The sequence below is a fragment of the Phyllopteryx taeniolatus genome, chromosome 4 (assembly GCF_024500385.1).
Source record: "Phyllopteryx taeniolatus isolate TA_2022b chromosome 4, UOR_Ptae_1.2, whole genome shotgun sequence".
In the NCBI taxonomy this organism is placed as follows: Eukaryota; Metazoa; Chordata; class Actinopteri; order Syngnathiformes; family Syngnathidae; genus Phyllopteryx; species Phyllopteryx taeniolatus.
In genome coordinates, this window is record NC_084505.1 from 29790044 (window position 1) to 29806429 (window position 16386).

General features: G+C 44.3%; 1 protein-coding gene and 1 long non-coding RNA gene across 5 annotated transcripts in view; one reads left to right on the forward strand and one right to left on the reverse strand.

The window, feature by feature from the left end:
• Positions 1-15891, forward strand: part of LOC133477108 (microtubule-associated serine/threonine-protein kinase 1-like) — a 59976-nt gene extending 44085 nt beyond the window's left edge. For all 4 annotated transcript variants that reach the window (XM_061771482.1, XM_061771484.1, XM_061771483.1 and 1 more), the window contains 15 exons: positions 109-317; positions 736-874; positions 1779-1911; positions 2142-2307; positions 2945-3046; positions 3141-3263; positions 3355-3464; positions 4880-5043; positions 6102-6346; positions 6426-6674; positions 7832-8064; positions 8346-8468; positions 8633-8769; positions 9954-10141; positions 10965-15891. In XM_061771482.1, the coding sequence (XP_061627466.1) occupies positions 109-317; positions 736-874; positions 1779-1911; positions 2142-2307; positions 2945-3046; positions 3141-3263; positions 3355-3464; positions 4880-5043; positions 6102-6346; positions 6426-6674; positions 7832-8064; positions 8346-8468; positions 8633-8769; positions 9954-10141; positions 10965-12634 (3991 nt within the window). In that variant the 3' untranslated portion in view covers positions 12635-15891. The remainder of the gene's footprint in view (positions 1-108; positions 318-735; positions 875-1778; positions 1912-2141; positions 2308-2944; positions 3047-3140; positions 3264-3354; positions 3465-4879; positions 5044-6101; positions 6347-6425; positions 6675-7831; positions 8065-8345; positions 8469-8632; positions 8770-9953; positions 10142-10964) is intronic.
• On the reverse strand, positions 949-11008 carry LOC133477110 (uncharacterized). The gene is made up of 7 exons (XR_009788241.1): positions 10868-11008; positions 7400-7978; positions 6886-6923; positions 6453-6671; positions 4875-5036; positions 2770-3584; positions 949-2285 (listed from the first exon to the last, which is right to left on the reverse strand). It is a non-coding gene; the product is annotated as an uncharacterized LOC133477110 (long non-coding RNA).
• Positions 15892-16386: the final 495 nt, after the last annotated feature.

Below are 16386 nucleotides of genomic sequence, written 5' to 3' on the forward strand. Positions count from 1 at the left end.
TTTCTAGCTTGTTAAATCTCTGGATCATCATAAGATTTGAAATCTGCCCCTTGGGTTGAAAGATATACTGTCCTAAGTTTGCTGTTGTCAATCTCACCGTCCTTCCAGGGCCGTGTACCTGGTGCGCCACAGGGAGACCCGACAGCGCTTTGCCATGAAGAAGATCAACAAGCAGAATCTGATCTTGAGGAACCAGATCCAGCAGGCCTTTGTCGAGAGAGACATCCTCACCTTTGCCGAGAACCCCTTTGTGGTTTCCATGTTTTGTTCCTTTGAAACACGCAGACACTTGTGCATGGTGCTGGAGTACGTCGAGGGTAAGATTGAGACGATTGTGACTTCCATTTCACACTGTATTTACACCAAACAGATGTGTTGGAGGTGGCCCGGTAGGGGAGTGGTTATCACATACACTTCACACTTCTGAGGTTGCTGGTTCAAATCTGGGCTCCAGCCTTCCTATGTGGAGTTGTTCTCACTGTGCTTTTTTGAGGGGATCAACGGTTTCTATTTTTTAATATATATATTTTGAACATTTATTTTACATTTGAAAAATGTTTTTTTATTTCTAAAAGTCTTCATCAGTTGTTTCCTGACATCTGTACTGCACATTGAATTGTTTCCAGTCAGTTCAGAGCTTTAGAACTTGGAGTACTTTGCTCCTCGGGTGTTTGTGGTGTCAAACTGAGCAATGAAGTCCAATTCGACGCATGGCATTCCTACTTATGTGTGTAGGTGGCGACTGTGCCACGTTGTTGAAGAACATCGGGGCGCTCCCTGTGGAGCTGGCCAGGATGTACTTTGCCGAGACCGTTCTGGCCCTGGAGTACCTGCACAACTACGGCATCGTTCACCGAGACCTGAAGCCAGACAAGTCAGTCTTCGGTCATCTTTCATGTTTACAATTTGTAAAATATGCGAATGAAACACTAGAATTAAAGTGACCAAGATTACATAATGTGAGTTTTAATCCAGTGGTTCTTAAATGGTTGGTGGGGATAGCAAAACTAAATGTTCACAGTGTAGTTTTATATCAGAAAAACGTTAATTTGATTAGCATTCTATGTGTTTTCAATTTTAAATCGTAGAAAATCTGCAGTAGTAGCAATGATCGTTTAATTGACTACAATTTTGTGTTGCTTCGCAGGCCAGCTAGTGAAGCATTGACATATACATTTTTGAGTTTTGTTTAATATGCAGTGTTAGGTGAAAACATTTTTTTTTTGGTCACATACTGTGCTCTGAAATGGAATTTGTACATGAAAATATGTTTTCAAAACAAGATTTTATTTTTGCCAAATTAACGTGCTTCCGTTAAATAGGGTTGTGACTTAATGAACACAGGAATATACTGGTCCTGCGGTGAGTTCATTTGGTTTAATCCAAATCAAGGTTACCAGGAAACATCTTCATTGACAAAAATAGCACAATGGGTTCAAGCATCTATTTTATATTATCCAATAGCTAAAAGACATAGATGGCCAAACAAACAAAAAACCAAAAAAAAAAGCAGCAACTAGACAAGATTGGATACTTGACAAATGCGAATGGCATTCAGTCGAGCCAAGGCCAAAGAATCTGATTTGGATCAGCCACAATCCATCTCCTGCATGAAATGTCAGAAGAATATTAACAAAAGTGAAAAATGCTCTCTGTCTCTCTCTCGCTCTTTCTCTCTCTCATATATTTATACTGTATCAGGTGTGGGCAAAGTCTAGTATGAATCACAGCAATATATGGATGCCGTATAACAATAGCTATTGTCTCTTCTATTGTAGTCTATTGATCACCTCCATGGGCCACATCAAGCTGACTGACTTTGGCTTGTCCAAAATGGGCCTGATGAGCCTCACCACCAATTTGTACGAAGGACACATTGAGAAAGACGCCAGGGAGTTCCTGGATAAGCAGGTAAGCAGGTACTTTTGTCCGGGTCTCCTTCACGAGCAGGGCGACGAGATGAAATGAGTTCAAATCGTTCATCGGGATGTTCGATTGATGCGGTGAAACGTTGACGCTTTCCGTCTTTGCGGCAATCCCATTATAGCCATTGTTTATGCACTTTATAAATGAGAGTTGTCGTAATCAGTCAGCGTGATGCATGAGCCCTGCTTTTTTTGTTTTGTTTTTTTGTCCCTGAGGTGTGCGGTACCCCGGAGTACATCGCACCCGAGGTGATTCTCCGTCAGGGCTACGGGAAGCCGGTGGATTGGTGGGCGATGGGCATCATCCTCTATGAGTTCCTTGTGGGCTGTGTGCCCTTCTTTGGAGACACTCCCGAGGAGCTGTTCGGACAGGTCATCACTGGTGAGCACAATTTCACTTAACTGATCGGAAAATGATTTAGTTACTTCAAATGATGTATCTTTGTTCATCTATCCATGCCAGCAGCTGTATTTGCGCTATTTGCGCGGGATAGGAACTGGGACGAACCGCGAATAGCGAAACACGGCGGATAATTAAGTTCCCATTATAATTGCATGGGGTAATTTTTTTTGTATCTTTTTTAAACCCCCCAAATTATTTAATAAGCCACCAATAAGTGTTTTCGGGGTCTCCAGTGTGTGCTCGCAAGTCAAAGCAAAATATGGTAAGTCGGAACACTCATATCTCAAGGCAGCGCCGTATTTTATGCTTGCAATTTTTTGTGTTCAAATTCGTTTAGAATATGTATAAAAAGCGTGTTTTTGATGAGTTTAAATTTGGTTAAAGCCTGCGGGAGGGCAATAGTTAAAAAAAAAACATTCTTTCTATATCGCAGATTTTCACCTCTTGCAGGTGGATCTGGAACGTATCCGCCACCATAAACGAGGGTTCACTGTAATTGGGAAAAAAAAAAAAAGATTTCCAGCAAAAATCTCAGCAGGTGTTTGACACGTGGGCCTTTTTTTACATTGATGTTTCTATTTAATAGAGTATCTGTTGTACTTTGTTGTTCCGACAGATGATATGGTTTGGCCCGACGGTGACGACGCCTTACCCGAGGAGGCACAAGCCCTCATCTCCGCCCTGCTGCAGACCAACCCTCTCGTGAGGCTGGGCACAGGTGCTGACACTTGCAGCAGCTCTTCCACCTGTTGCCATTTTCCAAGAGCACAATTACTCACGGGTGTGTGTGTGCGCGCGCGCGCGTGTGTTAGGCGGAGCGTTTGAGGTGAAGGAGCACCCGTTCTTCACGGAGCTCGACTGGAACAGTTTGCTGCGACAGAAAGCCGAGTTCGTCCCTCACCTGGAGTCGGAGGAGGACACCAGCTACTTTGATAGTAGGCTACATCTCCATTAGGTCGTGCAGTGATTCTGTCACACGTTACGCGTTCAAGTGACACCTCGTATATTTTTTACCACCTCCGCCAGCACGCTCCGATCGTTACCACCACATCAACACGTACGACGGGGACGACACCAACGATGACGAGCCGGTGGAGATCAGACAGTTTTCCTCCTGCTCCCCTCGCTTCAGCAAGGTTGGAATCTCCTGTCAACTTCTCCCATTTCTCTCTCCGAGCTCGTCCTCTGTGCCGTTTTCTGATTATGATCCTCCTTCCCGCTGGGCTGCTGCCACCTTGTCACACTCGCTCAGCCCTCTGCGTGATTACATGAAAACCGAAACACAAATGACCACATCATTGCAATCTCCAACTTAGTTTTCTCTTATAGCGATAATTTTACAATTCGCATCATGACTGTAATTTCAATCATCTAAAGTTTTCCTTTTTCGATAGAAAAGTAAGAGATAAGAAATTCAACTAAATGCAGCAGTTGTCCTCACAGCACCTCAGGAGTGCCAAATGAAAACGTGAGCGGCTTCCATACGCAGTCTGTTGACGAATTCTGCCCCCAATGTATGCCGGCTGTCAACATCGTCTTCGGCTGTTTTTTCTTGTTACCATGGTGAACAGATGAAGTCCCTTCCAGCTCTTCCTCTCATTGTCCTCCCCCACACGCGTTTCTGTGGCAGGTAATAAGCTGAATGCGTCCTTCAGATGCTTGTTCAGCACCGGCTTTATTAGTCTTACTCTTCGGGTGACATTCTTTTGCAACTTTCGACATGCTTTTTGTGTGGTGGAAGGCACGTATCTCCCTTTTGCGGCCGCCTCCATTTTTGACTTATTGTGCAGTTAATGTTCTTATAGTGACATTTTAGTATAGTCGGTAATGCAAGTGGCAAATGTTGTACTGTATGTACAAGTAGCTGTTATTAATAGTCAAACTTGAAAACAATCATATGTGTTAACATCTGTTGCATGTTCCTGCCGCGGTCATTGGACCGCATTTTCATTGGAATCTTACTGTAGGTCCAACGTGTTTAACGATGAATTAAGTTTTCTACAGGCCTGTTTTGGTTGAGTGCTTCTTGTTTCAATCAAACAATATATTCAGAACATTAAGATATACATGGATTGAGAAAAGTGTGAATATTTTTCTGACTTGGAAACCTTTGTCAAGCTATATGTATAAAAAAGAATAATACTGAAAAATAGCAGACATTTAGCAGGCAAGGGAACGTATCGAAACCCCCGTTTTCTTTTTTTTTTTTGTCTTTTGCCATGTCGTGGTATAATTTCCCCTAAATAATAACCATTCAACAAGTTTAAACATCACTTGATCGAAGTTGACGAACATAGGAAACAATTTGGGCCCCATTGCTTATGCCTATTCCAGCCTAAAGTGTTCTTCATGAAATCCCCATATACGGTATCACGTGATCTTGGAAGGACTTTATATCGTAGGTGACCCAAGTAGTTATTGGCTCTTAAGATTGACATTTACAGAAGCCCCAAAAGCGTCTCCTATATTTGTGTCTGTTCTGACCTCTGGCCTCCCAATAACCCGGAGGTGACATTATAGTGCAAACAGGTGTTGTCCATGTCTACCTCAGGTGTACAGCAGCATGGAGCATCTCTCTCAACTGGAGCATAAAGTTTCCACCTCCGTGTCCCGTCGGGAGCACAAGGGCTCAAGGGAGGACAAGGTGACCAAGAGAGAGAGTCTGGGAAGCTTCAGCATGAGGGACAAGAGTTGGAGGACTGGATCTCCTGAAATGTAAGAGAAAGCTATGGATACTTGTCAACATATCCTAGTCTGTCTCTCTCGCTACTTTCGGCTTCACTGGCACGCCTTTTGAGACCTTCTTTTGTTCAAGTCGTGAGTGAGTTAACACAAAGCCTGCATTAGAAAGCCAATACATCCCTGAAGTGGTCATTTCTTTTCTGGAATGTGTTCAATAACCCAAATCTTTGCACTTGTCTTACTAAAAATCCACAATACGCCTCTTGAAAAGGACGATTACGGGTAGATTTTATCCACAGAACTACAAGTGCTTCAATCAAACTTGATAATAGGCAGACGTGGCTCCTTCGCCCCTCATCTATCATAATGGTGTTGAATCGAAAATCTGGGAGACTTCTCCCCGCCGCGGGGTTTCCATTTTTAGGCCGGCCACATAAAAAATGCAAGCTGATCCTGGGAGTTATTAAACATAATTGTGCAGCGCCTCTATATCTCAGCTTGTCGCGCTGCAGCTACCTGCTGGTTTTAAGCGGTACGGATAAGAGTACACATGCAACATAATGAGTTGCCAATTAGATCCCACGACTCCATTGCACTCCTTCAAGCAAAAATCAGCCGACTACATTCGAATGAAAATGAATCATTCATACATTCTGAATGAAACCAAGATTGAGCACATTGATAAGATGCCTTATTTATTACCTTACATATTGGATTTTCTTTTTACATGCCAGGTATCTGCTTCATCTCTCCAGTTATGGGTCATTTTTAACTACAGCTCTTATATTGGAGGAAAATACAGGTATTTGTAATGCCCGTTTTGCCTGAATGGTTACCAGGGGCAGGAATGATTGTAATTTGAACAATATGGAGTGAGACTGATACAACCGCCAGTCACAGTATAATAACGAGTTACATACAGCATTTTATTTGACCCCCCCCAAAAGAAATTCCACGGTTGCATGGTAGTACTCTTGGAAAAAATATGTGAAGTCAAGTAAAACTGTCTGTTTCACAACTAATAACAAAGACCTCATTTCCATAACAATCATTGTTTTTATAATTTTTTCTTTCTGCTGCGTTCTGCGCAGGAAGCGCCTTTCCTGCTCTGAGTCGCTCTACGTGGAGGGTGACGCCAGCCCTCCTCTAGGCGCGCGGCGACGCTTCTCGGCGCTGATGGACACGCATCGCTTTGCCTCCCCCATCGAGGGCGAACCTGAATTTCTGTCCAGGCCAACCCCCATCAGGGTCCGGGGAACCTCCCTGGACGGGACCGGTGTTCCCTCAACACACCACGGGGAGCCGAGGAACAGTTTGAAAGAGCACAACGGAGCTGGTGCGTGTTTGAAAGACTCCATTACCAACTTGTAACCACATTTTCCAAACCTGTCAACATGCTTCTTTGTGCGATACAGACAAGCTGCCTAAGCAAGGAGAGGCACCTGGAGTCGTGAGCGTTAACACGTTAGCTCCCGCAGCAGTGGGCCGCGATGTGATGACGCCTCTGTACGACCCTCTCGGGGCTCGGGCCACCAATGACCTGGTCCTCAGGAGGGCGCGTCACCCGCATTTGTCTGGGGATGGGGACAAACGGAACTCCAGGGCTGGCAACAAGGTCATCAAATCCGCCTCGGCCACAGCCCTGTCTGTCATCATACCGTCTGGTGAGGATGATGGGGAAACACAAGTGTCTATTTTATTTCTTGCACCTGAAAGCTACCGTAAAATTGGGTCTCTTGAGCGCAACGGCATTGACGAGGCACCCGCTAAATAATGAAAAAAAATCTGCATTTATTTCACACATAATCTGCCGCAGTGGTTTATAAAATACAATTTACTACAACAACAACAAAATAATAGAGAAAACAAACTTACCGTAGGACGGTTCCTAAACTTTTGACACCAGGTTCCACCTAAAACAAATTATATAAAAAAATACTTTCCAACTACCACCATCATTACTTACATTGAAATGTATTGTAGTAGTAGTAGTAGTAGTAGTGTAGTAGCCCCAAGTGTTCATCAGAAAAGAGGCAGAGATTTTATTCATAAAAGTATTATTGTAATCCACTGTAACATTTTGCACTGTTTGAAAATGATCACTGCGCTTATAGAAAAATAAATGATTCAATTCAAATGTATTGCACATAAAAGTAAAATAAATAAAAAAATTACCCAAATCAATCTTTGAAAGCAGTTTCAAAAGATTAAATGCAAATATAGTGTACATAAAGTTGCACTGAAGTCATTCACTGCCAGTGCTCCCATTTAAAATGGATGTTTGACTTCTGTTAGCGAGTGAGTGCTCTGTAGTGGATTCCAAAAAGTTGAAGCCATTGTAGCATGAGGCCGAGTTTGAACATTTAATTCAGTGATTCTTTTCGCGTACCTGTAGTGTGAGCCCGTCTACCACCGATGGTATTCTTGGAGAGTCACTGCTGTGGAAATTCAACAACACAAAATAACATAGCAACAAAACTACTGCGTCACCGCAAAATGTGCACAACCTTTAACTTGATAGAAGCACGGCAGGTGTTACAATGGAATTTTAGCCATGATGAGTGCGTGCGCTTGAGCAGAGAAGATCCAAATGGTTCAACGTGTGCAGATTTGATTTGATTTGACAGCTGACACTTCAACATGGAGCCAATTGAAAAATTGGGAAAAAAGTTGTAAATGTGTTGGGGGGAATTGTAGCTCTATGAACTTTACGGTAGTTTCCGTCTATCTCGGACAACCACTATAAGAGGAAATACGGTATATATGTCCAGAGAAGCCTTTGCAAGCTAATGCGGTGTCTCTTCCTCTTTGCCTCTTCCAGTGGAGCAGCACGGTGGTTTCTCTCCATTGGCTAGTCCCATGTCCCCCCACTCGTTCTCCTCCAATCCGTCATCCCGCGACTCTTCGCCCAGTCGAGACTTCTTTCCGGCAGTCAGTGTGCTGCGCTCGCCCATCACCATCCATCGCTCTGGAAAGAAATACGGCTTCACCTTGAGGGCCATCAGGGTCTATATTGGAGACAGCGATATCTACAGCGTGCATCATATAGTCTGGGTAAGAAACCTGTGCTCACTGCTCTCAGTAGAACACAAACTCCCTGCCTTGGCCAAAAATATCATTCTACTGCTTTCATTATGTCATTCATATTCAATAATACAATTATTTTGGTATAATATTGTTATGTTATTGGCCCTGGAGCACCAAAGTTTGCCCACCCTTGTTTTACATCATTAAATCCTGTGAAAGATGCTATCAATACAGATAATCCTGAGAATGTCTTCAAAGTGAGTATTTCAGCAATTGAGGATTCCTTCATCTCATTGACGTGTTGTCAGCATGTGGAGGAAGGCGGCCCAGCCCAGGAAGCCGGTCTGTGTGCAGGCGACCTCATCACTCATGTGAACGGTGAGCCGGTCCACGGTCTGGTCCACACTGAGGTGGTCGAGCTTATCCTCAAGGTAGGAATGAATTTGTCTGCATAGGTTTATGTTGATGATATTTGCTGAACGTGCTTATGTTTATAGCGCGTGTAATTTTACTGTTGGTCGTGTTTGGCTCATTTCCCGACTCGGGGGTTTAAAGCGTGGGCGCATCAATCATTTATTGGCTGTAACCCACACAGAGCGGCAACAAGGTGACAGTGACGACCACGCCGTTCGAGAACACCTCAATTAAAGTGGGTCCTGCCCGCAAGGCCAGTTCTAAGTGTAAGATGGCCCGGAGACACAAGAGGACCGTGGGCAAGGACGCCCAGGACAGGTACGAGCCACCGTGTCGTTGAGTATTTGGACACACGTGGATAGTCTATTTGAGCTTTTTCCATGGTTGAGTCAATGTATAAAATACTACATTAAGTGAACATTTCAGCTACTGCATGGATCAAATACAAGAGCTGTATAGATAATTAGGCTTACTTTTAATGCAGACTGCCTGAGAGCTTGAACAGACAAAAAGAAATCAATGATATGTTTCTATTTGGGAACACTACTCGATACAATACACAGTATAGCAATTCTGCACCACTGTAAACTACCATAATAGTCAAAGCGGAGCAATATTATCTTTGTCATAAAGGCACATTTTTTTCATACAGGCATTTTATTTCCATCCATCCATTTTCTGAGCCGCGTCTCCTCACTAGGGTCGCGGGCGTGCTGGAGCCTATCCCAGCTGTCATCGGGCAGGAGGCGGGGTACACCCTGAACTGGTTGCCAGCCAATCGCAGGGCACATACAAACAAACAACCATTCGCACTCACAGGCACGCCTACGGGCAATTTAGAGTCTCCAATTCATGCATGTTTTTGGGATGTGGGAGGAAACCGGAGTGCCCGGAGAAAACCCACGCAAGCACGGGGAGAACATGCAAACTCCACAAAGGCGGGGACGGGGATTGAACCCCGCACCTCAGAACTGTGAGGCTGACGCTTTAACCAGTCGGCCACCGTGCCGCCGGCATTTTATTTAAAAAAACAAAAAACAAAGCATTTGTACTTAATAAAGTGTTATCTGTGTGCCAATGTTCATGTGTGTGTAATTTAGATTTATACTTTAACTCTTCTTATTATTATTATTTAACCCACAGTCATTCCGTCAAACAATGTAAACAATTATTGTTATAAAAATACAATGCAGTAATATAACAATACTGCTGACTAGATTAAATGTCTGCTTTTCAAACATGCAAATTTGACTTGTAATAAACAGCGGAGTGCACATGATTGATTGTTTATGTGTTGCTCTGTGCGTGTTGCTGCTTGCGGCCAGAAGATTCCTGAATCTTGAGTATTAAATTATGAGTTTTTGGTCTCATAATTGATTGTCACGGTCGCGCGAGTGAATGTCTGACAACAGCGAAATGACTGAACATACTTTGTGTCAAATTTCTTTGTTGTTCTTCACAAATTTGATGGGTGTTTTTTTTTTTCTACGTTCATGGCGCAGTAAGAAGCGAAGCTCGCTGTTCCGCAAGATCACCAAGCAGTCCAATCTCCTCCACACCAGCCGCAGTTTGTCCTCTTTGAATCGCTCGCTCTCCTCCAGCGAGAGTCTTCCCGGCTCGCCAACGCACAGCCTCTCTGCCCGGTCCCCAACTCAAGGGTACCGTTCCTCTGCTGAGACATCGTACCTGGGTACGTTATTACAACGACGGTCCAGTCAACCCCTGCCTGTTCGCAGTTCACCATTTGCAGATTTTTTTGGGTTTTCTGTGAAACGTAACCTCAGCTTTTCACAGAAATATTCTTTGCTGACAAACTCACCCAAACTCAAAGCGAACATTTTTTTTTTTCACTTTGACTTCAGACATGAGCACTGTACGGCGGCAATAAACGCCATTAAATTCACTTCAAAAGAAGCAGCAGCTTGGAAATACTGAACAATTTTTCACAAAAGAGAAATGCCAACTCCAGTTGAGGTTTACTGTCAAACTAAACAAAACAAAGAGAATGACACATGACACACACAGCTTTGCCTGAGGACAATGCAACAATGCAAAACGCTATTGACATGCTAACGGTTAGCATTGCGTGTCGCGGTTTGAGAAGCAATGGATATTTGAACAAAATGGTGGAACAACACGTGTAGACAGATAATATACCAATACTCACAGGCATATAGAGGTGTTCTTTATCCTCTACAAAAAATGACAAATATTAAAGCATCTTACTGATTCACTTGCAGCAGTAGCAGAAAAAGAAGTACTAGCTTTCATTTGGATCTGGGATCTTAGGATTTAAACTATTATATTGTATTATATTGTATTTAGGGAATTATAAAGATTGGGGATGCGCCAATTACTGGATTTTTGCTATTCGCGGGGGGGGGGGGGGTGCGGGGAGGGGGGGTTTGTCCCTTACCTTCGAGAATTGCAGTTGTTCACTGCATCCAGTTTATCCACAGACCGTTTGTATAAATCTGGACTTCTTACGCATCCTGATGATTTTCTCTTAATAGGTGCTTCATCTCAAAGCAGCTCTCCAGCCTCCAGCACTCCAAACTCCCCCGCTCCCTCGCAGCACATGAGGCCCAGTTCCCTCCACGGGCTTTCCCCCAAACTGCACCGCCAGTACCGCTCTTCCCGTTGCAAGTCTGCCGGCAACATCCCCTTGTCCCCACTGGCCCACACCCCATCTCCCACCCAGTCCTCGCCTCCTCCCTTACCGGGCCACACTGTGGGAAGTTCCAACACCACTCAGTCCTTCCCTGTCAAGCTCCACTCGTCACCCCCGGTGGTCCGTCCCAGGCCGAAGAGCGCGGAGCCCCCGCGCTCTCCCCTTCTGAAGCGCGTGCAGTCGGCAGAGAAGCTCGGCTCGCCTTTGACGCAGTCCGGCGCGACGGGAGGACTCGGGGGTCCGTTGAGGAAGCACAGCCTCGAAGTGCAGCATTCTGAGTACCGCAAGGACGCCTTCCTGTGTGAACTGGGCCTCCAGAGTCTGCTCGAGACAGACGGGGAGAGTTTGCCCCCGAATCCTCCGCCACTGCCGTGCTCCTCGTCCTCTGCGGGCTCGGAGACCCGTGCGCTGAAGCCCGTGAGGAGATTAGGCAGGCAAGAGTCGCCGCTCAGCAGGGAGACGCTGCTGGCTGGCAGAGAAAGGGAAGAGAAGGAGCGGGGAAGGGAGAGAGAAAGGGAAACCGCAAGCGAGTCGGTCCTGGAGAGATTGAGCCGCGTTGAAGCGGCGGCGCTCCAGACATCCTTGACGAGGAGACGTCACGCAGAGCCCTCGAGTTCAAGACCGAGTGGAGAAACCGCAACTACAGCTACAAGCAACGCCACCAAAACAGTAGAAGGTCTCGATGGGCACAAGGGGTCTGAGAAGATCATCCAGTGCCCAAACCCCAAGCAACTCGACCTCAAGGCAGCCAAAGGTATGTTATTCGGTTGTAAATCGCCTCAAGACAACCTTGTAGGAGGTGGAAGGGAACCAAAGCAGGAGGGCGACACTAATAACGGTCCGTGTTTAAGGAAGAACTCCGCTGCTACTCCTGACAAAGTCATCAACACTTCACTCATCGGTAGTCCACTGGCTTTGCGTAAAGCCTTTAAACCCTCAGCTATGGGGGACAGCTTGAGAAAAGCTGAGAGCAGTGACTCAAGGACTTCAGACCTGAACTCCAAGAGCCCCAAACTGCCTATTCGGATCCTCGCTCCCGCAGTCCCCCCGCACGGGCCGCAACTGAGTCTGGGCAAAGTCAGACAGGGTCTGGGGCCCGTCAATTGCTATCGGGGAACCCTGGACTGGGAGGACAAATGTCGGCTGGAGGTTCTCGAGGAGCATTCGCCCTCTCCTTCGCCGTCCCCGACCGCGGTCATCCCCTCCCTCTGCGGACCGTCGCTGTGCAAGTCGCGGCCCGTCTCCCCCGGCGACAAGACGAGCTTCGTCAGCCAGCTGACTACCGTGGCCAAGAATGTGCTCGGCCCGATCAAGCTGGGCTCCCAGGAAGGCTCCAGGAGCAAAGCAGAGCAGCAGACCAGAACGGCAGACGAGAAGCAGCTGGCCGCGGCTGGAAGATGTGACCCTGCGGGAGGTAGTCGGGGGCTTGTGGCTGTGGTGACGCAAAGCCCTGCAAGTTCGTCCCAAGAGAAGGCAGCCCAACCAAAATGCGCAACTGAAACCACAAACTAAAATGCCTTCATTGGATGAACGATGCAACAAAAGTCAAGCACTTAAAATGTTGTACATTCCAATTTTAGAGCTTATCAAATCTTATTTATTGATTCCAATCATGGACTGATTCTACCTTCAACCAGGATGAGAACAGTCCACTATAAAGGTGCATTAACTTTTGATTATTTTAATAAGAAGATTCTTAAAGTATTGTGGAACACTTTATCAGATGTCTATATGTGTGAGTCCACGTGGATGCATGTCCTGTGGTATGTACTGTACATGTAAACTAGGTATAAGAAGGTCGAAAAAGTGCTTTAGTCATCAAAACTGTGAAGACCAAATCGCGTGGCTCCGTTTTGTCGTAAACTGTGGCACAGTCACACCGTAACGTTTGCTTTAAACAACACACACAGGACCAGCGATGAGACGATTGCGCTAGTTTATTCTCCATGCGGCGGTTTATTTTGGCCCACGGACGGCGCCGTCAGAGGGCGTCACATCTTGCGCGCGTACGGCTCTATTACTGGTGTTTCTGGTGCTGACAGAGCTCAAGCTCAGCGCTTATCTCCTCCTCACAGGAGGGCCACCGCCGCCCTTCACACACACGCATTGCCACCGGAGGCGGCCGTGTCAGCAGCTGATATTGGCGCGTTTGAATGCATATCCCCGCGTGCTCTGTGAAACGTGTTTGCCCGAAAGCGAGCCAAGCGGTGCACACAGCGCTCAAAACACTGTTGATTCGGCAATGACAAACAACTGGAAATAAAACAATAGGTCACCCATTATATTAACTTGCTTTAGTTGTTCCTGCTGACTGAAAACGAATTGCTTGTGATTGTGTTTGAGGGCGTGCTCGCAATACTGCAGGCAATCTGTGCCACACTCAAGCACGCTTGACATCTAAACTCTCAATTGCTTGACTCAGTGCCGTGCTTGAGCACGGTATACAGTCAGGTCCAGAACAAAATTTGCATCTCTTTGGATCTAAACACCGCCAAATGTGATTTGAAATGAAACGAACGAGATGTCCTTTAACTCCGGACTATAATTTCATCCAAATCAGGAAATGACAGTGTAGAAATGACAACAGTTTGGAAATATATTCCTCCCACTTTTGAAGGGACCAGGTGTAATGGGACAATTGGCTGCTCGGTTGTTGCATGCCATTTACAAGGAGCACATAAAAGGTCTGGGGTTCATTTCAAGTGTGCCATTTGCATTTGGAATCTGTTGCCGTCAACTCTCAGTGAGTTCCGAAGAGTTGTCGCTATCAGTGACAATCTAAACAAGCCCATTAGAGAGATCACTCTCTGATCCGTTGTGTTGGTTTTGAGCCAAAAAGGTGAGAATTGTTTCCAAGTCCCGATATTTAGTGACCTGACTGTATTTTCCCGGGCCAAACCGGACAACACTGAACAAAATTATGGAACTACGTGAGTCCAAATTTGATAAGAACAAACTTGTAATTTTACTCTTTTTTTTTTTTTTTTTTACTCTAAAAAGTATGAATTTTTACAAAAATAAGGATTTTCATTTTATTTGATCAGTGAACCAGACGTGTTTTTAACAAATATTACATGACATATGATATTACCAATATATATAACTGGCTGCTCAGACTGTTCCATTTATGTTTGTATGGGAATATTGACATATCCTCGCTAAAATTAAAAATGTGCTCCCCTTGCTTCATCCTCGTTACCTCACACGTAACTCTTCATTTTACTCTTTGTTTCTTCTCAGTGTGGCCCTTTGAAATAACCATAACGACTCAAGATAAGCCGAAAAATCCACAAAGTTGCATTAGCGCAGTGTGGTATCATGAAATGATGACATCATTCTGGACATGCTTGACGGCGAGGGTTAAGTGCTTCACTATACAGTTAGGGACATCTGATCCAGTATTTGTGCCCCCTCATAGATACACGTACAACGGACACGAGCGCGTGCACAAAAATGTGTTGATTTGAGCCCAAACAGGGAGAAAAGCAGGCAGTTGTGGATGCAGCATCAAGAAATGGTTTTGCAAAAAGGGCTCAATGGATAACAAATGGAGGGATATGTATCAAATAAGAGCTTTATTATATATAATACAATATATTGTGGTTTAAGGTAACCAAAATCAGATGGTTTCATGTTGCTATATCGTGTTTAATGTCAATCAGAACAATGATCGCATCCATCTCCATGTAAGTCATAACAGTAGCTAGCCGGTGTACTTTATGCAAACTGTGCGTGTGACAGTAGGACTAAATGATCTCACTTCAGTTGTGTCGTGCATTGTTTATTGCCACTCAACTGCTTATATCAGTTCAGCGTCAGTTTAATTTGAAAACATGCAAACACGTGATAGACACACGTTCAAATGTTTGACTTTAAAAAAAAAAAAATTTCCCAACAACAACATTTGCAGTCAGTTTATGAAAGGGAAGTTGCATTTGTGTAGAAAAGCAAAATGTGGAGGGCACATGAAGGTTACACATCACTGGGCCAGCATACAAAACATTTGATGTGTCTTTTATCAAGTGTTGGTTGATTTTGATCCAATGATTAATTTTGTGATCCACAAATCATGGTATAATTCTATTTTTATTCCCGCTGGTAAAAAAAACAAATAATAATAATAATGCAGTACAGCCAGGGTTCAAGCAGTTCATGCAGTTTGCGGTTGATTGGTACTGTACTGACCCCCAGTGGTTCCAACATGAGTCACTCAAATGTGCAATAACGAACTGCAAGTGAAACAAATCGAAGGATCGCTTATGTGGTGGAGAACAGACGTTGGTAGCTGCAGCCTGGTTTACTTAATATGCATTTATACGTGTCAAATGACCAAGTATTAGCAGTATTGAAAGTTTTCTGTGTTTATGTGGTCATTTTCCTTGGGGTGATGGGCAAACAAACTAAATACAGTGTAAAGGTCAGGATAGGATCATTTTTATAAGTTGACATCATTTGAGTCCCTGAGTAAAATAATTGTAATGTTTTACTGCTCATTCCCATTTTCAGGCCTTTTACAGCACGGTAGCGTTGACACTCGTGTTACACATTCGAGACTGCAGAGTTATTTGAATGCACTTTATTGAAAAATATAATGTATGTGCATTACTCTGAGGGAAAATGACATGTCTGAGTTTGATGATTTAATGAAAACATTCCACTTTTATATGTTCACTAATAATGTATTTATTTGTACCTTGATTTTAATTTTTGTTTGTGCTAGAGACCTCAAGTGCAGTGAGTGGAATAAAATGTGGAGAGTTGTTCCCTAACTTGCAATCGTGTTTTGTTGTGTTCAGCACATTCTGACAAGTTGGATGCCGTTCACGCCGCATTCTAACATTGACTCCGACCAAAAGTTTTATTTTTGCGGGGGGTTCCATCCGTCCCTATTGTGGGAAGATTCATTGTAACTTATTCAGTGTAATCAGAATCAGAATCATCTTTATTTGCCAAGTATGTCCAAAATACACTAATTAAACAAAAACATTCAATTCAAGTTATTCATGCAGTATAATACAGTGATTCTCAAAGTGTGGCACAAGTACCACTACAGATGTGAAAGAATCACTGAATTAAATGTTTAAAGTATGCATAATGTTCCACTGGCTTTAGTTTTTATTTTTGTAATCAAGTACAGTACATAGAAGTGCAAAATGTACATAGGTAACATTTTTATTTAACATGTGTAATACATTCTAATAGAATAATGATTTATGTTACTTTTATTATTACGGTGGGCGACTGGTTAGAGCGTCAGCCTCACA